General features: G+C 37.6%; 4 protein-coding genes across 6 annotated transcripts; 2 read left to right on the forward strand and 2 right to left on the reverse strand.

Moving 5' to 3' along the window:
- Positions 1-2240: 2240 nt before the first annotated feature.
- Positions 2241-3577, reverse strand: marveld1 (MARVEL domain containing 1). Its single transcript, XM_017463921.3, has one exon. It carries the CDS (start codon positions 3309-3311, stop codon positions 2823-2825), a length of 489 nt encoding a protein of 162 aa, XP_017319410.1. The 5' UTR covers positions 3312-3577; the 3' UTR covers positions 2241-2822.
- A 2995-nt stretch (positions 3578-6572) lies between these two features.
- pgam1a (phosphoglycerate mutase 1a) lies at positions 6573-8817 on the forward strand. Its single transcript, NM_001200380.1, is given in 4 exon segments — positions 6573-6738; positions 7307-7581; positions 7720-7900; positions 8506-8817. Coding segments are annotated over 4 exon segments (765 nt in total). The 5' UTR covers positions 6573-6599; the 3' UTR covers positions 8676-8817.
- Positions 8818-10477: 1660 nt separating this feature from the next.
- On the reverse strand, positions 10478-12113 carry mettl18 (methyltransferase like 18). The gene is made up of 2 exons (XM_017463920.3): positions 11630-12113; positions 10478-11490 (listed from the first exon to the last, which is right to left on the reverse strand). Exons 1-2 carry the CDS (start codon positions 11756-11758, stop codon positions 10612-10614), a joined length of 1008 nt encoding a protein of 335 aa, XP_017319409.1. The 5' UTR covers positions 11759-12113; the 3' UTR covers positions 10478-10611.
- On the forward strand, positions 12100-22847 carry zdhhc16a (zinc finger DHHC-type palmitoyltransferase 16a). Of its 3 annotated transcripts, none has more exons than XM_017463918.3 (11): positions 12100-12313; positions 15483-15716; positions 15836-16030; positions 16136-16224; positions 16303-16331; positions 18290-18423; positions 19299-19394; positions 20223-20299; positions 20409-20532; positions 21153-21223; positions 22310-22847. In XM_017463918.3, the coding sequence occupies exons 2-11, from the start codon at positions 15489-15491 to the stop codon at positions 22362-22364; spliced, it is 1098 nt and encodes a 365-aa protein (XP_017319407.1). In that variant the 5' UTR covers positions 12100-12313; positions 15483-15488; the 3' UTR covers positions 22365-22847. The 3 variants fall into 3 exon arrangements, with proteins under 3 accessions (XP_017319407.1, XP_017319408.1, XP_017319406.1); XM_017463917.3 differs by having other exon boundaries at positions 12105-12313; positions 22170-22847; XM_017463919.3 differs by lacking the exon at positions 19299-19394 and having other exon boundaries at positions 12103-12313; positions 22170-22847.
- Positions 22848-24220: the final 1373 nt, after the last annotated feature.

Genomic DNA, 24220 nt, shown 5'->3' on the forward strand with positions numbered 1-24220 from the left:
CAAAAGCTGTAGTCTCAGTATTTCCAGAATCTTATAAATAGCATGTCCAACCCACAAATTGTTCTTCCCTCTACCACATTCAACTGAAACATAGCACCTAAGATAGAGGATGTAACGTAATTTCCTCTTTGCTCATAAAACTAATTCTGTCTTCTGGAACATTTGGTAATTTTGTGCAAATAATGGTGTTCTTACTGTAGCAGCATTGTGACTACTGAAGAATTGAACACAAGTACTGCAGAAACACTCACATAGATGGCATTATAATGTATAGTGTGTGATTACACACTATTGGATGTATACCCAGGAAGCAGTGGATCAAACAAAACAAAAAGTGGTATCCTTTCCTTTGTAGTTTTCAGTCAGATGTTTAAAATGTTAAAATGTTTCAAATGTTTAAATTCCTCTCTGGCACTATCTGGGTTTCAGTGTTTTTGCCGCTCTATTTCTATCTTAATGTATTTCATCCTGTATTGTGTGCAAGGGTGCGTCGCTTGGCGGAATGTATGTCTCAGCACAGTGTGGAGTGTGTGGTTAGTGCTGCCTTGGCGGGGTCCACATGTGCAGCCCTGATCTCATCGAAGCACTGACGGATACACTATAAGTTTGGGTGGAGGGCTACCAATGAGGGCTTATTCATCAGCAGCTGTCCTGCAGAAATGTAGACTATTAGGATACAAATGTGTGCTACACACTGATGTCCATCTTGGGATTTCACAATACCTTTGTTTGGAGTCACAGTGTGCTGGTCTTTTTTGTATATGTGGAATTTCCATTTATGAGCTACTAATAAGTGGTGGTTAATACAGTATGTACACTGGAAGCACTTAAAAGTAATTTGCAGTTAAGTTCCACAACCAATTGATTGTATTATTATTGACCAAAGGACATCCAATGATCCCAGTACTTATAAACATTATTTCTAATCAGCTATCAATACTCTCAGTGAAATTTTAATACATTTAAAAATGTTAAAATATGAAATTGTTGTCTAATGAAGCAAATCCTGGCTCTGATTCAAAGAGAAATTGCCTCATGACATTGAGACTGTTGTACTTGATGTCTGGATGCATATTGGAAATGCTTGAGCAGTTAATATAACTACTGCTGAAAGACCTTTTTTCCTGAAGTTTGTTCTGGTTTAACTTTTGGTGTTACTTGTTATCTATAGCAGCTCACATGATAATAGTATGCCTTTGAAAGAAGAAGCAGGACCATTTATTATTTTTTTTTGGCTCGGTACATTAAAAAAAAAAAAAAAAAAAAAGCAGTGAATTCAGAGAAATTCAGGGCCATAACGGACCCTATGAGGAACAGACTGTGCATTGTACAGCCTTGCCACTTCTCTGGAATTTTAGTGAGAGGCTTATTGGCATGCTCAGAATAGTCATAGTAACAAGCAGAGAAACAGAAAATCTTCTGATACTTTCCTATGTTCAACATCATACAACTAAAAATACAGTAATAGATTAATTTATATTTTATATATACTGTTGCAATAAAGAAACTGGTAAAAATTGTAATAGTAATAGTAATAGTAATAGAAAATAGTAGTTACATGTTGTTGCTTTCATGGAAAAATGCTGTTTGTACCATGTTGCGTGTTGCAACCATTAGAATGTTGTGGGATCCGTGCTCATCATTGGCATTTTCTTTTGTAAAAGAGTCAGTGATTCTGCTTCTAGCAGTTGACCTTAAGAAGATCATTTACATTTGTAGGCCTTTTATGGCCTTTTATGGTATCAACAGTTGGATGTCTTGTCACTGAAATAATAAGTGCGTTTTTGGAGATACAGTAAGCAAGTCAAAATATGATTTAGCATTACTTTAACTCAATTTGATTCTTGTATAAATAACACAAAATAAATGAAGGAGACATGAATGCTGCAGCTGAGGCCCAGCCTTATTTCATTTCTTTGGAAGTACATTAATTATTCGGAGATTACAGTAACACACTCCTCCTCAATTCCCTCTTGAGACAATATCAACTCACTTTTACTGTAATACGGTAAAAAAGTGCAAAATCTTACATCTCTTTATAAACATCAAACACACAAATTGAGCTTATGGATCCTAGACAACCTCATTTTACTCAAATTCTTGAATTGTTGGCTCAGCCTGCTATACAGCAGCAATCTGGTTGCTGTGGAATGTTATTATAGCTGTTGTCTCGTAGCCTTATCTAGACTTAACTAGGACAGCCAACACTCACAAATCTCCCCCACTAATGACATAGAGGATTTTCAGGTGATCATTTACTTTTTATTCATTAATTTGTTCAGACTGACAGTTGCTTTGTGTAAAATATAAATACTTATAAATGGACATTTTACATAGCAGTGTTAAGCAAATTATATTATAAGCAACATTCTAGACTATGTACACATACACCAACACATGTATCTTATGCACGTTCATTCATAAAAAGACACATAAACACTCGTTTAAAAAAAAAATGCTACAGACTTGGCATATCAAAATGCTTGTTGGTTTGCCATTGTAACAAAAAATGTCAAAGAAAACATAGAACTCTGTTACATAACTTGTTGAGTAGCTATAAACATACAAATATAAAATAAAATACAGATTTGTTTGTGGGTGCTGATGGTATAAATGAGTTTAAATTACTTTATACAAAATTGACCAACCTGGAAGCCTGAGACAAGGGGATCAAACCCTCTGCTTTAAGAGAAAAGTAAAGATCTTTTTTCCATAAGCCAGCTGTGTGCAACCTGGATTAGGGCTGTTTTTCTCGCTCTCAGGGCTCTCAGCGATAACGGGAAGTGTCCCTCCCCCATCCACATGTGTCCTGTGTTGGGTTTTTACACCACAGTCTGCTCACCCCGGCACTTTCTGCAGGAGCCATATATGGCTGAGAGAAGGTAGGCGCAGGCAGTCAGGCAGGCGAACACAGAGCCAGTGAGGTAGACGGTGTACAGGCATGTGTGCTTATATTGTGGCAAATTGCAGTAGGAGTTCTTTGACGTTTTGTAGATCATGATGCCGATTGCAGACAAATAAAGCAATGTAGCAGCAAAGTCGTGTATCACATTGGTTAACAACCACCGCTCTCCTCCTAGGATGGGGACCAGGTCCTGCTTGTTCAGCAGCGTGAGAAAGAAGAGGGCGAGTGTGAGAAGCCAGAAGAACACGGCCACAAAGAGAACAAAGTGAACGGAGCCCTCATACTTGCTGGTGGCGACAGTGATCCAAAGACCAGATCCCAGGAGAATCTGAAGGATCCGTACAATCCCAAGAAAGCTCTTGAGGAACTCTTGAAAAGTCCTTGTCACCTGTGGCTGGGGGGACATCTCCTCGCAGTGGATTAGCTGTCTTTCTTCTCTTTAGGGTGGAGGCTTTTTTTTCTCACAGCCACAGAAACAACTGGAGATTAGAAACAAAGGTAGAAACAAAGTAGGATTTTCATAAGAAGTCAGTAGACGATTCAGAGAAAGAAAAAGAAGCACTCAGACAGCGATGCTTGAGCATAGACTTGAAGTTTTGAAATTAGTTTTCTGTTTCGTCCCTTCCGTTTCCTCTGTGGCAGCTGGAAGACTCTGTCTCCCTCCCCCTCTTTTCCTTTCAGCAGTCACAGGAGGAGGTTCAGAGAGCAGAGGGTTGGCTGAAATCCTAACCATCCATCTCTCTGAGGGTCACACCCACAGATATGGATGAAGGAAGAAGGGAAAGATGATTTGAACTTTTTGGTTTAAATATTCCATGAAAAAAAGAATATCCAGGTTTATAAACGAAAATTCCATGATTGCATGCAACATCAAATTCTTCAAATGTCATCAAATATCACTGAACAGTACAGATATGTGGAAACCATGTATCAAAGACATAGAAAACATTCATCATTCATTCATCATTATTAACCACTGAAGAAGATTCTGGTCAGGGTCACAGCAGATCCTGAGCCCATAACTGAGCATGAGGCAGGAATACACCTCAGATGGGACACCAGTTCATTCACACATTTTCACATCTAGGGGTAATTTCAAGTCACCAATCCAGCTACCAGCATGTTTTTGAGTGGTGGAAGAAAACTGGAGAAGCTGGAGGAAATCAACACGAACGTGAGGAGAACATATGAAACTCCTCACAGACAGCATGTTGAGCTCAGACTTGAACTGGGGATCATGGAGTCTATGTAACACTGTGTTATAATAATAACAATAATAATAATAATAATTATTATTATTATTATTATTATTATTAGTAGTAGTAGTAGTAGTAGTAGTAGTAGTTGTAGTAGTAATAGCCTAGTAGTAGTAGTAGTAGTAGTAGCAGTAGTAATAGTAGTAGTAGTAGTAGTAGTAGTAGTAGTAGTAGTAGCATTAGTAGTAATAGTAGCAATAGTAGTAGTAGTAGCAGCAGTAGTAGTAGTAGTAGAAGTAGTAGTATTGTCATTATGCGGTCACTTGTGTGGGCAAAATTAAATCAAAATTTATCAAAAAGATACGTTCTTCAGTGGAAGTCATTATGCGCATGAGGAGGAACATACCAAATGGAGTTTGAAATGAGGGGAGTTTTTCATACCCAGTGATGTGAACGACTTTGTATGAAGCTATGTGGATGGCTATATTCTATGCCCACAGTCTCACCTGTTAAACAAATATAATATTGTGATTACATAGATTATATTCTTCAGGAGATAGTGGGATACACTCATAGCCTTCACCGGGGCTGTTGTTTTATGCATAACATCTTTCAAGATGGGTAATTATTACAGTTGTTGTGCTTCAAAGGCACTGCTCTGCCTGTAAGAGTGCAATGGCTGTTTAGTAACGGGCATTGTAGTCTCTTTAGAGACAGGCCTCTAGGACACAATTAAGCATACAATATGATACTGCTGGTTCTATGATATGTTTCAAATAAGAAACTTTGCTTTTGGCAATCATATCATTTTGTCTTGTTTCTGTCTAATACATCAATGTTAAATGTAAAACTAAATATAATGTATAGATAAAGAAAGTATACATTGGTAAGACACAGCTGGTTGTGATATTAGAGGGCTAAAATCTAATCATGTGTGTATTTAGACTATTGACTTCTAGTTTCTCTTTAAAAGCATTCTGTGGAAAGAAAAAAGAATGATAACTAATAATCCATCTCCACCAATTCATTCCACCCTTGACTGCATGCACAAGCATCTCAATCACTGCTGATGGTGTGTTATTGTGTAATGTGTAAATGAAGCAAGCTGAGAAATCATCCCAAATTTACACAACATCTAGCAGGCGTTTCACTCTGTATAATCACCTGACACAACTGTCACTGACAGGCTGCATGAATTTACAGTCTGAGCTAGAAATAAATCAGCCTCAGCCTTGCTTCGTTATACAGTTCTGTGTATTTTTCTTATGACCATAGGTGATCCACAAAAGTCCAAAATAATTCGCTTTAAGATATTTGTTATGGAAAGATCATTTGTTGTGGATGCCAAAAATGACACTTATATTGATACCTTTTTATCTTTGAAAGATAGGGTGACTTAGTTAACCCAAACACTACCAAAAATATCAGATACACAGTTTGTGACTACTAGATCCTCTTTCGTGTAACGATGTGATTGGCAAAAGCAATAAAGGCATGGGAATAAATTGGAATAGAAATCTACGCATAATTGTTTATGTTAATCGACAGCGACCTCTAGCGGTCAGATTTCGGTGCAGTATTTTGAGCTCACACAGCCTGTTGCACGTGGCTATGTCCAAAACTGTTTATAGTAAACTATTAGAAAAAAAGCGTGTTAACGATTTAAATAAGCTTTAAAGAACTATTTTTAATCACTGTAGGTAAAAAAAGTGTATAAAACAGTACGGCACTTCACATTATTATATAATATTTATTATTTGGTATGTTTGAGAACCATTTCATAACGTTATTGGTACGTTCTGTTTTGTTTAACAAAGTCTATTCCCAGAATCCTCTCTTGTGTCTCTTATCTGGATCAGTAAATATACAATATTACAGCGATTATATATATATATATATATATATATATATATATATATATATATATATATATATATATATATATATATATATATATATATATATATATTGTAAAACCAGCAAGGAATAGAAGAAAGAAAACACCCAACTGCTATATCAATATAAAAATAAATTAAGGTTGGTGGGCTTTTTGCCTAGTCTCTGTATGAATACAGAAATGAAAGGTGGCCTGTCGTCTCCCTCTTTTATTCACAATTTATACTAGTGTAAAATGGTAATGGTACTTAATCTTAATTAATTATGAGTTAATAGTTTTTGTTGTCATTATTGTCATAGTGTAGTGAACAGTTGCAGTGTGCTGTAAACAACAATATGCTATTTGGACATCAGGTTGCACCGGTATCTAAAATGGGCGGGGAAATGTTAGGAAGTTCCGGAAAACTTCACATTTTAATGGGTGAAATCCTGAGCAGGAAGTGACGTAATCTGCTGCCCATCCAATCAAAGCAGGAGGTCGGAATATATTTTAGAGCTTTCACAGAGGTCGACAACCTGCATGATTTCAGCTCGGGTCCTGTGAAGTGTGCTCTTAATTCCTACACGGTACGGTTATTATTTTAAAAAAGAGAAATATATAAATGGCTGCTCACAAATTAGTGCTGATTCGCCACGGGGAGAGCTGCTGGAACCAGGAGAACCGTTTCTGCGGCTGGTTCGATGCTGACCTTAGTGAGACTGGGATTCAGGAGGCAGAGAAAGGTGGACAGGCTTTAAAAGGTTTGTGGATTTTAATTTTTTTATATGTTGGATGTGGTTAATAGTTTAATTCGGTTATTAATGGTAGGGGTTATGCTATAATGCCTTACACCACAAGTGAGTAGGCTTCTTGTCAATGTTCCGTAAATTTGGGGGATTTTTATGACTGCTTGCAATCAGTTTAAGATAACTGCAATTTCTGGATAACGGTGAACACGTTTTTTCATTCTACACTTGACATTTTTACATGGGCTAATCGATTTCAGTGTAGGAGGCGTGTCTTTCCGCTGTCTTAACCTCGTCAAACGGTCTCCTAGTCAGGCCAATCAAATTCCTCCACTCGCATACTGCCAGCCAATAGGGGGCGTGTCTGATTGGCGGTGAACGTGCAGTGGTGAACGTGCAGTGGTGAACGTGCTCCCTTTCATGTGCCGAATCCTTTCAATCCCTACAGATCACAAGCCTAATGATGTGATTTCTTTCTCTTTATCCCCTAATGTTAATCTAGGATACTAAGGCACGCATTATGAAAATCTTTTACACCATTAACCAGACGATGTACATTCAATAAATCCCTTTTTCTTTTCAGATGCTGGCTTTGAGTTTGACATTTGCTACACCTCTGTTCTGAAGAGGGCCATCCGTACCTTATGGCTTGTTTTGGATGGCATCGACCAGATGTGGCTTCCTGTGCACAGGACATGGCGTCTTAATGAGCGCCACTATGGTGGTCTGACTGGTTTAAATAAAGCTGAGACTGCTGCCAAGCATGGTGAGGCACAGGTGAAGATATGGAGGCGCTCATATGATATCCCTCCTCCTCCCATGGAGGCAGACCATGACTTCTACAGTGTTATTAGCAAGGTGAGTCCGGGTATTAAGTTGAACTGAATTGTGCAAGGGTCTCATGTTGGAAAGTGTATAAATCTATACTACCAACTTAAGTATGCTACTTGGAGCTAAGCACTTCTAGGCAAAGAGCTTTACACCTTATATCTGTAGGACCGGCGTTATGCTGACCTGAGTGAGGACCAGCTACCTTCTTGTGAGAGCCTGAAGGACACCATTGCTCGTGCACTTCCATTCTGGAATGAAGAGATAGTCCCACAGATCCAACAGGGCAAGAGGGTGCTGATTGCTGCCCATGGCAACAGCCTAAGGGGTATAGTCAAGCATCTGGAAGGTATGTTGCTTTCTATAACCTCAAACCATTTAATGTGACCTTAAGTATTTTATTCATGTTTGTGTATTGATTACATATTTCTGGCTGTGACCTTTGATCTATACATCATAACTTCTAGTGACATTTTCTATGTTTTTGTAGCAAAAAATAGTCCCTACCAGATTTATGAAAGTAACTCTCCATACTATAGTCTTCATATTTAAATGTACATGTTGGAAAATCTCCATGAAGGCAAAACTCAGACAGCTGAAAATAACAAAATGACAAATGGTGTGTGTGCTTAATGTTTAAGTAATACAGCTTAGTTATTACAGTGCTTCCTATTCAACAGTGACACATTACTACTTCCTCCTTTTGTCTAACTGAGTAATTTTTTGGGTTGCTTTCTTTCAAATTACTAATAAGAAACAAAGTTTCATGAACTTCTCATAACATTCTTACATGTAATTGAAATAAATAAGCTATTTAAACTTGGCTGGGTTTTCAGGAATACCACACTTGTAACTGCTCCTGTATACCATTTGTAGCTGTTTAGAGTGCGTATTCAATTATATCTGTGCATTGATCTCTTGTATGAACTAATCCGTTGTCCCTGTTTCATACAGGTATGTCAGAAGAAGCCATTATGGAGCTGAACCTCCCTACAGGCATCCCCATACTTTATGAGCTAGATGAGAACCTGAAGCCTATCAAGCCAATGCAGTTCCTGGGAGATGAGGAGACTGTGCGCAAGGCCATGGAAGCTGTGGCAGCACAGGGCAAGGCCAAAAAGTAGTTGACTTCCATAGACCGATTTTGTTTAAACTCACTGAAGAGTTCTAAAAGAAGCTACTGCTAAACTTATTTAACACCATGATTCAGTGCATGTTTGGAAACTTGTACATTAATGCTGAGTCACATTAGTAGTTAAGTACATCTAACTGAAATGTTGTTGTGAAATTATTTATTGACCAAATTCCATTGTGGACCACTTAATCTGTCTCAACAACCTTCAACCAAATGCTTTCATGTTTTGTGATGGGCCAGGAAGCTGAGCTTTAGGCTGCAAAAAGGAGTTTACTGTAATGTATAATAAAAATCATGAATTAGGACCAGGTTCTAGCATATACCAGAACATGGCTTACCAATTAACATGACTGTTTCTTCTAAATTGGTTTAAATTATGTCTTTGGATGCTGAGCACTTTGATAGGAATGAAAACAAGGTATTTTTGTAAAGATTAATATAGTCATTCCATAGTATACTGAATTATGCAGTGCTACATTGAGTAGAAGCCCAATAAAAGTGCAATACACCTGTGGTCCAAATGTGATGGACAATCTATTGTCAAACTGTCTAATTATACACTGGGGTAATGTTTCAAAGCAACATCACGTATGAGACTTGTTTTTAATGTATAATGGACAAAATCTGATCAATCATTTCATCACAGTTGTCTGTTTTCACTTTGATCAACAGCTTTCAATATTACTCACAATGCCATTTGACTGATTTAGTTTACTGACACTAGGTAATTTATGCATTTGACTCACAGTTGGAATTCTCCACCTCCAACCAGTAAACGCTGAAGGGAAATGCACCCTCAACTAGAAATTCCTACTGGTCAATTTGGGGTAGTCCTATCAACTATGAGCTCTTTCCATGTTTTAGGGCATGACATCCAAACATGGCTGCTCCCATCATGTATAGATAATTTATAATCATCAAAAGTAAACAAAATAGCACTTCTTAACTTGAGTTATTCTGTATATTCACGTATTACATTAGATCAGTAAACATATTTGCTTGTCAAATCTAGAACACTGGCTATACAGTTTGCTGCTTGAGATGGAAAATATGCAGCATATACTCATAACAGGTAGCTGACTAGCTTGTTTCTAACTAACATAGAGGCACCTATGGTTCTTTTTTCCCACCACTTCGTATGTTGAATCAGGTTGAAAGTGATGACATTTAAAACCTGCAAACTACCACTTACAAGGGAAGTCGAATGCATTTCAACTCTATCTAAAGAGAGTAATGCAGCAGCACTTTAGTCCTTTAATCTATCCAGATTTCTCACCTCACCTGTACACACTACTCAAACAGATCAGCTTCTAAAGCTTCAGCTTTTATGCTAATACCACTGTCAATATAATCATGCCCGGCATCTCTTCGAATGCTATAACTTGCTGAGCAGAGTCTCTGCCATAAGTCTGTGCAGCTGTGCAATCACATAGCTGCAGTGCAATCACATAGCTGCAGTGCACTGGAAAATGGCAAGTGAGGAAAAGACTCTTGTGCTTTTCTTTTAGGGCCTAACAGCAAAACCCGACTGTTGTCCATTATGTTTGAGTTCATTTCTCTTGTTAAATACCATAGTAATGGGGTACTATGGTATTTAACAAGATAAATTTATGTATTGGCTGGTGATGTATTTGCGCTATTCCTGTGAGAAATTAGTGGTTGTGTGGCACTCTGATGTCACACAGGGGGCTGTGACAGAGTGCCACACAACCACTCATTTCTCACAGGAATAGTGCAAATACATCACCAGCCAACACATTCGCACCAGAATCGCTACACACATCACAAGCATTTCAGTGTGAACATATTTAATATGTTTAAAGGAGGATTTTTTCCCTTTAAGCTTCAAAGTTGCAACAATGACTGACAGCCCCTTGTATCAGCAGATCATTCATATAATTGTGATTATACAAGAACAGAAAGTACTATGGGGGTGATTTATTGAACCTTAAAGAAACAATATGCCTTTTAAGTCCCTGATCCATTTCCCTTAGAGATTTGATTTGGAAGACATTTTTTTCTTCCACAAAGCTCTCAAACAAATACAGTCCACCTCCAACACCAAAATAGTGAGACTTGGTTGCCAAATAGACAACTCCATGCTCAGCAAGCAGTTTAAGAAACACATCATGAAGAGAAGGGTAGTAATCTGTGTTGTAGATCGTTTCTGATGTGAAGATGAGATCATATTTGAGTGTTGGATCTTCACTTTGAATCAATGAAAGAAACGATACCCAATCCCCTGAGAAAAATCTGCACCGATCTGCGAGTGCGTGATTTTTCTCCACAGTTCTTCGTTTAGGTGCTGGGCTGCCGTCTTCACCTCCTTGATTCTCATCAGCAACCTCTTCCTCACAGTTGAGGAATACATTAGGAATTGTGAGCTGCTCGATCACAGTGCTGTTATAATCCTGGAAGTGTACTTTGCTCGCACCTCTCTTTAATGCAAGAATGCCAAGAAGCCCAGCTCCACAGCCCAGGTCCAGCACCCTTTTCCCAGAGAACATCTCCCCTTCATCGTCAACATACTCCAGCAGATCGTGGGTGCCTTCCCAGATTTTAAGACCTCCTTCATACACTCCGGTTATAAGGTCAGAATTTTGGGTGATGGTTCGACACAGGACCTTCTCAGCATCGTCTCGCTCGGGGGCAGTTTGCTCAAATACAGATTCATTGAGGTAAAGAAGAGGTGGTAATTCACCTATAGTGACTGCCTCAGTGACTGAGTTCTCAATGTGGGAGAGAAGATCTGGTGCATGTTTATGCTCATGGGCTTCCTTCACCTTCTTAGGTGCACTAGTCTCCTGTATATGCAGAAAGGTTGAAATGAAATCAAGAGTTATGATGTACTCTATAAGGCTAGACAGCCTTAAATCAACATATAGAAGGAAAACAAGTTACACCGATGTGCTACAGTAAGTGTGAATATAGCTGGCTACTGACCTTAACATGGCTTTGGTTCTTCGCAGTATCTTGATTTACACTTTCTTCTTTCTCATTTAGAGTGTCATTGTTGCAGTCCTGTTTTATCTGCGATGAAATATCGAAATTAAAACTGAATGCCATAACCATGTAGCGGGTGCTTGACTTGTACACGTTGTAGCGGTGGATAATGAACTACAAGCACCATAATGCTTTTCGGCGGAAGTTCCGGTTTCCCAACAGTTGACTCGGAAGTGTTAAAATTTTTTTTTACAATATACATTATTATTTATTTTTAAAAAATGTTTGTCTTTCGATTACCTATAGTGTATCTTTTATTTTCTAAATCTAAAGTATCTTTTATTTTATCGCTAGATGTCACACTAAGACACTTCAAAGCACAGTCTAAAGCGGCGTATAACGTGCTAATTGTTACTGTGCGTAACGTGTATACCATTTTGACTACTATTCCACTAGCACTGTCGCAATATCAAGCACGTAGCCCGCACAACAATACAATTCCCACAATCCACTGCAGTTCCTGCCCACAGACATGATCCTCGTCGTGGCTGAGCAGTGGAAAAAAAAGCTGCAAGCGTTGTATCAACTGGTTAAATTATCATCATGTCCGCGGTTAAACCTTCCCTCAGGAGCATCATGAGCTGATTGCGGCGTTTTACACTTTCACCAGAGGAATACACTCAGGTGAGACAGAGGAGGAAAAATATGCATTTATGCATAATAATATAATAGTGTCATGCGCTTGCTTCTCTTGTCAGGTGTCTGTGTTATCATCAGTGGCACACTGGTTTAGTTTACTGGTTTATTTTAACAGATCAGCTTGAAGTGTACATTTTTATATCCTGTGAGATAAATCTGATATGATAAATTACTACTAAATCGCAGATTTATTATGTACACGTTAGGTATACATTATGGAATGACTGAACTGAGTAAGTCATTTTAATGGTACAGTTCACGCCCTGTGTGGAATGCAGAATATCAGGATTTACTTTCTCTTATTTATATATTGTCCATATATTGTGATTTACTGCAAATATAAGTTAACGTTTTAGCCGTCAGGCTTTATCTGAGTGTTGTGTGACTTTTATTTATTTATTTATTTATTTATTTAAACAACAACTATCATATAAAGACATAAAATGTAAAGACACTACTGTAAAAGCAACAAATGCACACAATACAGTATGACGTCAATTGCCTTTCTAGTATGAAGTGAAATAACAACGCATGCGCAATACGAGGTTTGGCATTAATCTGCCATTCATGACAGAATGCAGAGACACAGTTTGAAGATTAAACATCTGGCCAAACCCAGCAATCCAAAGAAAGCAGTATTAACGCCCTGGGAGTATTTTTCCCCAGAGCAGATTTTTCTATCATACCCCATTCAGTATATTAAAGTTTGTTTCATTTATTTACCTCATTTGGCAGATACTTTTCTCCAAAGTGACTTAGAATTGAGACAAGATGAGGGTTCTAGGAACCTAGAAATGTAATGTTCCTCTGATTGTGAGCACTCTTGTTGGTACTGCTTATCCTCTACCATGTTAATTTTATTTAAGGCCTGCAACTGCACCAAGTGTTTTTAGTTTTAAAAAATAAATACCATTAATGAGGTTTGATGGTCTGCTAGACTAGAGTCTACTTTATTGATTTCAGCCATTGATTTCATATATATCTTATAAGATCAGATATTGCTAGGGGCCGATAAAATCTTATCGGACCCTATTAGAAAGTTATGCTTGTGTTGCTTCTAGTTTGTCTCTTGTGGGTGTGTGGTCAGCACTTAAATGGGAACTAGTGCAGGTAGTAAGAAACATGCGCCATAGGATTAGTCTGAGGAATCATACACACTAGTTGTTTGGATTTATCACTTTACTGTGTCATACCTAATTTGCACAGGTCATGGGTCGCTTTCCACTTTCAGCAAGCTCCTGTTGTCAAATTACATGAAATAGCAGTGATTTAGGCAGGCTTTTATTTTATTTTATTTTATGTCCTACCAACCAATGGAAGATGGTTGTTGTGTCAGTCAACATCATACACATTTACGTCATTATGTCAGTTAACCTGAGCAGAACACAAATCCAACTTGATACTGATTCAGCGTTTCAGGTCATCATCAGTATCACTGCATCCCTAAATACTTCTCACTAATTGGCTTACAAGTTTCACAGGAACGCTTCTGGCCAGTGATCTAATTGCTCACTGTGGTGAGATGTTTCGAACATAACAAAGCGTTACCTTTAGTCTTCAGTGCATTTTGCTGAATGTATGGAATAGTGAAGGGTTGCAGTTTGACACACACGTGTTAAAATTTGGATGCGTGTTCTGTTGCCTTGTGTGTTGATTGTTTATAGTTCAATTTTAAAGTGACTACAGAGTACAAAAATTATTATTACTAACAAATCTAAATCCAGGATTATGTGTCTCCTTGTCTACCTGCATCTTGAGGTGATTGGGTGACGAGTGATAGGCATGATTAGTAAAATAATATTCAAAATACTTTGTCTAAATTTTAAATTGAAATCAGGCAAATATGTAAAAAAAAAAATGTGCATGTTACATTTCTTAGTCACAGAGTGAACGACTGAGCACAAGAAACAGTGGGTTCTAGAGGTCAAGCAATAGTGGATTTTTACCGATAACTAAGTTGGGAGGTACCTGCCGATAACCGATCAATCAAACGATAGTTTTTAAAATTGATACAGAATGAAAACATAATACTCAAAATAAAATATTGCTGAACTTAAACTGTACCGACTGTATCTTGAAAATGTATTGGAAATGCATGAAAATGTAAAAGTAATATATATTAACTATGGGTGCACGGTGGCTTAGTGGTTAGTACGTTTGCCTCACACCTCCAGGGTTGGGGGCTCGATTCCCACCATGGCCCTGTGTGTGCACGCGTGGAGTTTGCATGTTCTCTCCGCGCTGCGGGGGTTTCCTCCGGGTACTCCGGTTTCCTCCCCCAGTCCAAAGACATGTATTGTAGGCCGATCCAAAGTGTCCGTAGTGTATGAATGGGTGTGTGAATGTCTATGTGATTGTGCCCTGCGATGGATTGGCACCCTGTCCAGGGTGTACCCCGCCTCATGCCCGATGCTCCCTGAGATAGGCTCCAGGTTTCCCTGTGACCCTGAAGGAAGGATAAGCGGTATAGAAGATGGATGGATGGATATATTAACTATTAATAAATATTAAAGTAAATAAAAGATATATACACATACACCCAAACTGAACCAAAAAGCACACAATTTTTGTCAGTGATAGTTTTTATTTAGCCTCTAAAGGCCTCTCGTACTGTATAATGACTGTGGATACTTCTCAGCCGCTCCTGCAAAGGACGCAACCGGGAAAAACTATCAGTGGGGATTTTTGCCAATAACCGATAGTTCCAGCAATCAGTTATCAGTGCTGATTGATTGGTTTTGCCGGTCGACCTCTAAACTCCACCATGAAACACTTTAAATTCTGGTACTATTTTGTTGGTTGGTACTGTATTTTCATTATTCCTGTGAGAACTTAGTGTTTACCTTGTCTACCATGCTAGTGTGACAGGGTGACAATGTTGGTGCAGTTACAATGGCATTTACTAATAGAAAAAAATGAAACAATCTCAAATGTAAGTCATGACAGTTAGGTTTTGCTGTAAGATCTTTAAAAAAAGAGCAATTGTCACTCATCATGTTCTAGCGACATTCCAGCACTGACTTACGGCAGAGACTTGCCTCGGGTTGTTCTATGAAATAAGATGGACAATAATGTTGACTGTGGTGTTAGCATGAGAGTTGAAGCTTTGTAACCTGAATATCATGAGCCGTCATAAAACCTTTTGTATTCCCAGGTCAGAATGCGGCTGTGCTCCTGTGCCATGCACTTGTTGGTGCGATGGATGCGTAGCTGCATGAGGCGCAGCCGCTGCCACTTGCCTCGGAGACTGCAGGAGCATCTGAGCTACACCAGACTCATCTTTAATTCCGTCTGCCACAATTCTCTCCTCAACTGTGATCTCGTGACTGACTCCCTTTTTGAGCCAGTCTTCTGGATGGTGGATATTATTACCCGCTGGTTCGGGATGGTAAGTCTAGCAGTTATTCTGAAATTAGTTTTTATTTTATGACAATTACATATTGGTTCATAATCCTTTATATGACATTTTGTCATTTGTAAATTGTTTTCTTTTTCCTCTTCTTCAAGGTCTTTGTGTTTCTAGTGATTGTCCTCACCAGCTCCGTCCTCTTAGTTGCATATTTCTGCCTCCTCCCTTTGGCCCTTAAGACATATTCTCTTGGCTGGTTAGTATGGCACTTAAGCTATGGACACTGGAACTTGGTGATGATTGTCTTCCACTACTACAAGGCCACCACGACGTCTCCTGGATACCCTCCTAAGGTTCAGTACTTATAAACAAGTATATAAAAAGTTAGTGAAATGATCCTGGTCATGTTTAAATTGAAGATTCAGCCATTGTCTTTTTTTTTATCTTTTTTTTTTTAGATGAAGACAGACATTGCATTTGTGTCCGTCTGCAAAAAATGTGTACGACCCAAACCAGCAAGAACTCATCACTGTGGCATTTGCAAAACGTAAGAACCATAAACTGCGTGTTATGAAATCAGTCTTTTGATCCAGAGCATGCTATTAACAGTGCCTTCTCCACGCAGGTGTATACTGAAAATGGACCATCACTGTCGTATCCTTTTCAGGAAGATTAAGAAAATTCAGCATTGATAGTCTATCAATCCCTCTCCAGTCATAATCTGACAGGCGATTGCACCCTAAGTGTTTCCACACTTCAGCAAAACTGGTTTCATTTATGAATGGATTATTTTGTTGACTCTGGTGTGCAGTGATGCTAAACCGGGCAGAAATGCAACACTGTAAGAAATCAGTTTGCGAATATTAATCAAACAGCACCTACGAGGCAGTAATTGTAGTCTTTAAGCCTTCAGTCACTGACAGTGTTGTTCAGAGTTCATATAGATGATTGAATGCTTTTAAGCTAACAGCATATAGAAAGGGAAATCTGAATGTTTTCAAGATTTGAAATGTGCTTCATTTTGACTAAATGGTTGGAAAATTTTCCCACTGAAAGCAGACCAAACAACATGCATTAGAAAGCAAAATTATTTTCTATTTTAATAATTTTGCAAGTAGTTTAGATTTCCTTCTGCTTTGTACAGGGGGCATGTGGCTTAGTGGTTAGCGTAAGCGTTTGTCTTGCACTTTTGGGGTTGGGGGTTCGAATCCCACCTCCACCCCGTGTGCATGAAGCTTACATGTTCACCACGTGCTTCGGGGGTTTCCTCTGGGTACTCAGGTTTCCTCCCCCAGTCCAAAGACATGCAATGTAGGCTGATTTGCATGTCCAAAATATCTCTAGAATGTGAATAGGTGTGCAATTTTGCCCTGCAATGGGTTGGTGCCCTGTCCAGGGTGTCCCCCGGTTTGTGCCCCAAGTTCCCTGGGATAGGCTTCAGGCTCAGCGGTATGAAAGCTGGATGGATGGATGGATGGATGTTCTTTGTGTGTCCACTGAATCATTTCCCACTATATGGTGAGATATTAACTTCACTGGACCTGAAGCTTATTAGAAGGTCTTAGGTACCTTGTGTGTGTGTGTTTCATATGGACTATTATACCACAGCATTGCATTGATTCTGATTGCTCAAAAGGTGTTGATTAATCTTCTATAATGGCACGGCTCTTTGCAAATCACTGGATTAATATTAATGTGCTTGTTCTAATATGTTATCATTTCTATTGAAACAGTCATTCACAGTGAATTGTGTGCTGAACTATCCACATAACCAAGGCTAATAATAAACAGATTTTTAAAAGTTATTATTTAACAAAAAACATGTAATCATCGCTAATATAGCAAGGCTTTCTGTAAGGAGACGTTTATTTAACATTTATTTGTGGAAGGAGTCTCCAGTCTCAGTGCTTCATGAACATGCACTTTGCACTTTGTCAATGACATGACAAACTGTATTTTTTTGTGTGTGATTTAAGAGAAAGTGAAGGAACTGCTATAATGTAAACAATAACAGGAGCTAACTTGTTTTGCAGGGGTTCTACAAGGTTAAATGTAACTATAAATGGATAAAAGTATGTTCTTTCCTAAGTAAAAAAAAAATGCAATTGTTGGCAAATCATTTATGAGAGGAATAAAACACTTTGTGACTTGCTGATATAGGGAAATAATCAACTTTGGGGTGATAATGACATCACATCACCCTGTCCTTGAAAACAACATGCACAGTCAAGTTTTTATACATGCCTGCCATTTAACATTTAAATTGAATGCAAAAATGTAAGCTACAGGTTGTAGTTATAATGGGGGCTATACATAAGTAAGAATATTGCAAGAAATAAAATGTCAAATAAAGGCGTAATAACATGATGCAGCATTGAAATAAAAAATAATGCAGACTACAATCTAACAGCTTCACATTAGCCAGATATTTAACAGTGTTTAGCCAAAGCTGTGTGACATTCAATATATTGATCTTAATTGCTGATCTTCATTATGGTAGGAAATTATTCACCTTGAAAATGCTGCCTACTTTATAGAAGTAAACCCTGAATTTTGCTTCCATTTGCTTTGATAATGTCCTTCAACTGTTAACCTTAACTGTCCATTTTTAGCTTGGCTTAACAACTGCGTCGGCCATTTCAATCACCGTTACTTCTTCTCCTTCTGTCTTTGTATGACCCTTGGCTGTATATATTGCAGCATCAGTGGCCGTAACCTCTTCATAGATGCATACCATGCCTTAGATGTAAGGTTACAACTACAGCTTTTACTTTAAGCCACAACTACAGTCTCCTCTGAAAGTCTTAAAACAGCAAGGCCAATTCTATTGTTTTCAGTATACTTTGAAGAAATTTGGGTTTGAGATCAAAATATGAATATGTGACAGATTATAATCATAATTTCAGATTTCTTTCCCTGATATTTACATGTAGATGTGTTAAACAACTTAAAACATGGCACCTTTGGTGGCAGACCACCCCATTTTTGGGTGAGCAAAAGTATAGAAACACATAGTCTTAAAGTAAATAACACTTAATATTTGGTTGCACATCGCTTGCCTGCAATAGCTGCATCAAGCTGGTGATATGGCTCTGACATGGCTCTGATCAATTTTCCCCTCTTTTCTCAGCTTCAAATTGACTTGCTTTTCTCCCATAGACAGCTCTCTGGACTTCATGGTGGTTTATCCTTTTTAACAACAAATGCAGTCTCCACAGGCCAAACCTAGGGCTCAAACCAAGAGTAGACATTCAGAGATATTAATTATTTAAACAATCAATTTATCAGGGTACACCTGGGCAAAAAGAAACACAGATGAGTCACATTTTCCAATATTTTTGATCACTCGAGGAAATGGGTGGGTTCATACAAAAGGCTTATTCTAAGTTGTTTAACTCATCTAAATGTATATATGAGAAAATGAAAGCTGTAATTCTGATCTATTGTATCATATTTGATCTCAAACACAAATATCACTAGAGCAAAAACAATAGAATTGCCCTTGCTGTTCCGATACTTTTGGAGGGGACCGTATATTGTATGCTTGTTTTATACTGGTGCTTCTCTTTTCTTTCTTCTACTAAAAATGGGGCAATTCTACTTCTGTTATTCCTTCAATAGCAAATCAAGCACATGGACATGGAAAAACAGGGAGTTCCAGTGACAGGTGTAGGTCTGCTCATAGGCATCCTTCCTCAAGAAACTCTGACTGAGAAGGTATTATTATATAGAGGGGCTTTGCATCTGACTGCACAGGTTGGCTTTTTACTCATTTTGGTGTTTCTGAAGACAGCTTGAGGTTTGAGGTCATCTTAATTTCTTCGTAATCCGGCGTAAAAATTTTCTTCGTAAATTTTGTGAAACATGATTATTGTTTGTGAGTCACAAGATCGTTTTTCATTTTTATTTAATAGCAACAAATGGTGGTAGAGTGGAACTTGGTGGAACTTGGGTGTGTGTGTGTGTGTGTGTGTGTGTGTGTGTGTGTGTGTGTGTGTGTGTGTGTGTGTGTGTGGACCTGTTTGGTACACTGCAAAAATCATATGTTAGCAAATACATATATATGTTGATTGTGCTTGAATTTATCTAACATTTCTTGTTGTGAGGTTATGATGAAACAATTTCTAATTTTTTACTAATTTCAAGTTCTTTCTGTTAACAGATCATTTTGTTTATTTCAAGCATTTATTCCAGGGTGAGGGGGGGTAAAGCCAAATTATCTGCCAATAGAACAAGATAAGCTTGAAATTTGTAAAATGTCTTCAAATAGGCTTCATATCCTTGTATTTGCTTTTTTTAAAAAAAAATAAATATATAAAAATAATAAAATTTCACATGAAAAACATTGGCTTTTTTCCAAGATCAATTTGCACTGTCCAAAAAGTGATTAGTTTTGAGATAAGAATTGGATTCACACTTGTCTACAATTTTTTGTTTTGTTAATTCAGTGCACAAAATTAATCATTTTCTGCACAAAATGTAGAAATCAGATACTATATCTAAATGTGTTAATGATTGCTTTATACATATTTTGTTTTTGATTAGAGTCAAACCTCAGCTCCTTTAACCTTTAAGGACCGGATGTTTCATAAGAGTGTTATCTACATGTGGGTGCTGACTAGGTAATCTGTTTGATCAATCTCTTCCTTCAGCACATTTATTTGGTCAGTGATTTTACTGTTGAAATGTAAGATCTTTTTTGATTATACTTGTGCGTCTTGTGGCCTTTAGCACAGTAGCAGTTGCTTTAGGAGCTCTGACATTGTGGCATGCTGTCCTCATCTCCCGTGGAGAGACAAGTATTGAGAGGCACATCAACAATAAAGAGGCCAAACGCATGGCCAAGCGGGGAAAAGTATGAAGAACACACACACACACACACACACACACTCACTCAGAGTGGGGTCCAAGACTCCATTCTTTTCTAATTTAATGCGACAATTTTCATTACAAACTAAATTATTGAAAACAACTTGAGTGAAAATTTGAATTTGTGAAATATTTACATGAAATTCAGAGTTTCTTAGTATTTGGTACGTTCCTTTTTTTTTGCTTTAATTACCGTGTACACTCGAGCTGGCATGGACTCCACGAGTTTGTGCAGAACTTTTTGATCCAAATCATTTTAGATCAAATCCATCAGAGTGTCGTCTGAACACAATAGAAGATAGATATTATAGCCTCAATAGAAGAGATTAGACATAAGGAAAATCTGATCTTTTGTAAAAAGCAGTTAACAAGGTCAGTATCATGAAATTTGCTAGAAATGGTCCAGAATCCTAAATGTTAAATATTCAAGATACTTTCTGTGTTTGAAATATTTAAAAATTCCAAAACCTGTTTATTTTCACTTTTGGACCCCACTGTATACAGTATATACATACTGCTAAGAGTATATCTAGGAGAACTTCATGATACATTACATTTATCTAATAAGTATTAATTCTGAACTACATTATTTTTTCTTTGTCATAGGTTTATAGGAATCCTTTCAACTATGGGACATTGAACAACTGGAAGGTGTTTTTTGGAGTAGAGAAGAGGAGGTAGAGTGCTTTACAAATCACTGTTGCAATAAGAGCTGCAATAATAAGCAGACAATATTGATTACTCCAATTTAAAAGTGTCTTTGGATCATTTTGTACATTATTTCATACCAAAACCCCCCGTAATAATACATAGCAAATTTTTGGGCATATGCACTATGCTAAAGGAAGGAATGGTAATCATGCACAAGTGCATGACAGGTGAGCTAGCAGCTATGCTGTGGCTATGAATAGATTTTGAGACATTGGGTAAAATGTTTTCTTTTTTATGAATCTCAATTGTTCACAAAAACAAATGATCTTGATATTGGAGCTTCTCCTGTAGTTAGTGACTATTATCTGTCATCTGTTGAGTGACGTATAAAGAGTTTAGCACTTACATCTATCTCTTTAGCTCACCTGTATTTCCAGTTGGCCTACCTGTGTGTGTGTGTGTGTGTGTATAGACTTTGTCGATACAGGGCTGAGACAGGCATGTATCAAGTATCCTTCATATTCTGAGGAAAAGTACTCCAACTCTCTAATCATATTGAACTCTGCTTAACAGGGATGCTCATTTGTTTTAGATGCCTTTTTATCCTTCCTGTCTTAAAAAAAAAAAAGCCATGGTAAAGACACATTTTTAAGGATTTAGGAAAAAGAAGGTTTAATAAAAAACTCAAAATTAATAATTTGCTGATTATGGGAATATGCTGTTGTTCATAGTAGATTTCATAGAAAAAATGGTCAATGTATGAATTTACTATAAACTAATTGTTAGTTGAAGCCCTTTGTTGTGTGTGATATGCTCAAAACATGATTAGATGACAGCTGTAGCTAACTTAGTCATAATACATACAGAATATTGTGGCATACCTGTACTGATCTTCATTTGGTTAAAATAGTACAGCTTAAATATTCTTGTTATTTCTGTAGTGTAATATTATGTGTTTTAATTTGTTAACAGTCATTGGCTAACCCGGGTTTTACTGCCTTCTGGACACAGTCCTTACGGTGACGGACTGACATGGGACATCTACCCGATTAAAAAAGACATGATGCCAGTCTAAATTTAAGCACTAATGGATGTACTGTTGCTCATGTTAGGTTGGTGCGCAGGTCTCTGCCTGCCTGTGGATCCATAATCCTGCACATCATGTAGTCTGCCAAGCCCAGACTTACAGTTATGACATGGGATGACAAGCAGCCATGAAGAGGAAAAAACTTTTGTGTCTCTGGAATAATAGTATTTTTTAACCTGATGATGATGATGATGATGATATCTTTTATCTAATGTGCACTCCCAGAGGCTGGAACTGATTTTAGTTTGGAAGAACTGGGACATACTGTGGAGCTGTGCTCCCTCAAATATCAAAACTATACATGATCGACTAAATGACGGCTAATTGTCCATGTTTTATACTCATTTTATTTATTTTCACTTTATATGCATTTGCACCCACCCAAAATGTGCTGTTATGGGGGGAAGGGTATAATTACCAAAAACTTTTATGGTTTTTATAAAGAACCATACAGACGAGGTGGTGGGTTTCTCTTGCCTATCACTATTACATTTTTAAAGTGTTTTCCAATAAATATTTGACCAATATTTAAAAATAAAATATACCTCGTTTTTTTTTTTTTTAATTGTGAATGGAACTTCATTAATATTACTGTTATTATAAAATCTTGGTCACATTTATTTAATACTGCACAGCAACATTGCTAGCAAACAAGCTATTTTGTACAGTTTACAACCCAAAACCCAGTCACAGATCAACCTGTTAGTTTTCTACTGTGTAAACTACTTTTAAGCAGAGTATTGCTCAATAAAATGGTAGATTTCACTTTTACATGGTAAACCAATTAAAAAATACAACCATATGTTTTTATGATTATTTAATCTAACTTGTCTGTTGACAGACTGTTATGTAGTTATACTTTTACAACACGGATATAATGGTTTTAATGTTTTTATTTGTTTGTTTTTATTACTATGCAAACCAGGCTCTAAATTTACTGAAACATTAGCAACAACTGAAATTTTAAAACACACTTATACCTTAAAGTATTTTAGTGGATAAAATTATATGGAGTCTAAATATGGTTTATTTAATCATATTTCAACTACAGTGCCCTCCACTAACATTGGCACCCATGGTAAATATGAGCAAAGAAAGCTGTGAAACCTTGTCTTTATTGTTTAACCTATTGATCTTTTATTAAAAACATTCACAAAAATACTCTGCTCTCATGGATGTCAAACAATTGCAAACAGAACACAGGTTTCTCAAAAAAAAAATCTTTGTTAAATATAGGTGTGCAACAATTATTGGCACCCTTTTAGTCAATACTTTGTTCTACCTCCCTTTGCCAAGATAACAGCTCTGAGTCCTCTCCTATAATGACTGATGAGGGTGGATAATACATGGCAAAGGATCTGAGACCAATCCCCAATACAGAATCTCTCCAGATCCTTCAAATTTCAAGGTCCATGCTGGTGGACTCTCCTCTTCAGTTCACCCCACAGGTTTTCTATGGATTTCAAGTCGGGACTGGGATGGCCATGGCAGGACCTCGAGTTTGTGGTCAGTAAACCATTTTTGTGTTGATTTTCATGTATGTTTTATATTTAACCATATTTAACCATGGCCATGAGGTACTTTTCCATATGGCTACCTCTCTGTGTGCACCAAAACCACTTCAGGTGTTTATTGCCAAAAAGCTCTAATTTGGTTTCATCTGATCATAGAACCCGATCCCATTTGAAATTCCAGTAGTGTCTGGCAAACTGAAGATGCTTGAGTTTATTTTTGGATGAGAGTAAAGACTTTTTTTTCTTGAAACTTCCAAACAACTTGTGGTGATGTAGGTGACTTCAGATTGTAGTTTTGGAGATTTTCTGACCCCAATAAGCACCTAACTTCTGCAGTTCTCCAACTGTGATCCTTGGAGATTTTTTGGCCACTCAAACCATCCTCTTCACAAAGGCAATATAGACACATGTCCAATTCCAGT

The sequence above is a fragment of the Ictalurus punctatus genome, chromosome 3 (assembly GCF_001660625.3).
Source record: "Ictalurus punctatus breed USDA103 chromosome 3, Coco_2.0, whole genome shotgun sequence".
Classification (NCBI taxonomy): Eukaryota; Metazoa; Chordata; class Actinopteri; order Siluriformes; family Ictaluridae; genus Ictalurus; species Ictalurus punctatus.

Coding starts and splice junctions, on each gene's coding strand:
- marveld1 (XM_017463921.3), bottom strand. CDS start 3,311: ATGTCCCCCCAGCCACAGGTGACAAGGACTTTTCAAGAGTTCCTCAAG.
- mettl18 (XM_017463920.3), bottom strand. CDS start 11,758: ATGGTTATGGCATTCAGTTTTAATTTCGATATTTCATCGCAGATAAAA. Junction 11,491..11,629: donor AGAACCAAAGCCATGTTAAG/GTCAGTAGCCAG, acceptor CTGCATATACAG/GAGACTAGTGCACCTAAGAA.
- zdhhc16a (XM_017463917.3), top strand. CDS start 15,489: ATGCGGCTGTGCTCCTGTGCCATGCACTTGTTGGTGCGATGGATGCGT. Junction 18,424..19,298: donor ATGCATACCATGCCTTAGAT/GTAAGGTTACAA, acceptor TTCCTTCAATAG/CAAATCAAGCACATGGACAT. Junction 21,224..22,169: donor TTTGGAGTAGAGAAGAGGAG/GTAGAGTGCTTT, acceptor ATTTGTTAACAG/TCATTGGCTAACCCGGGTTT.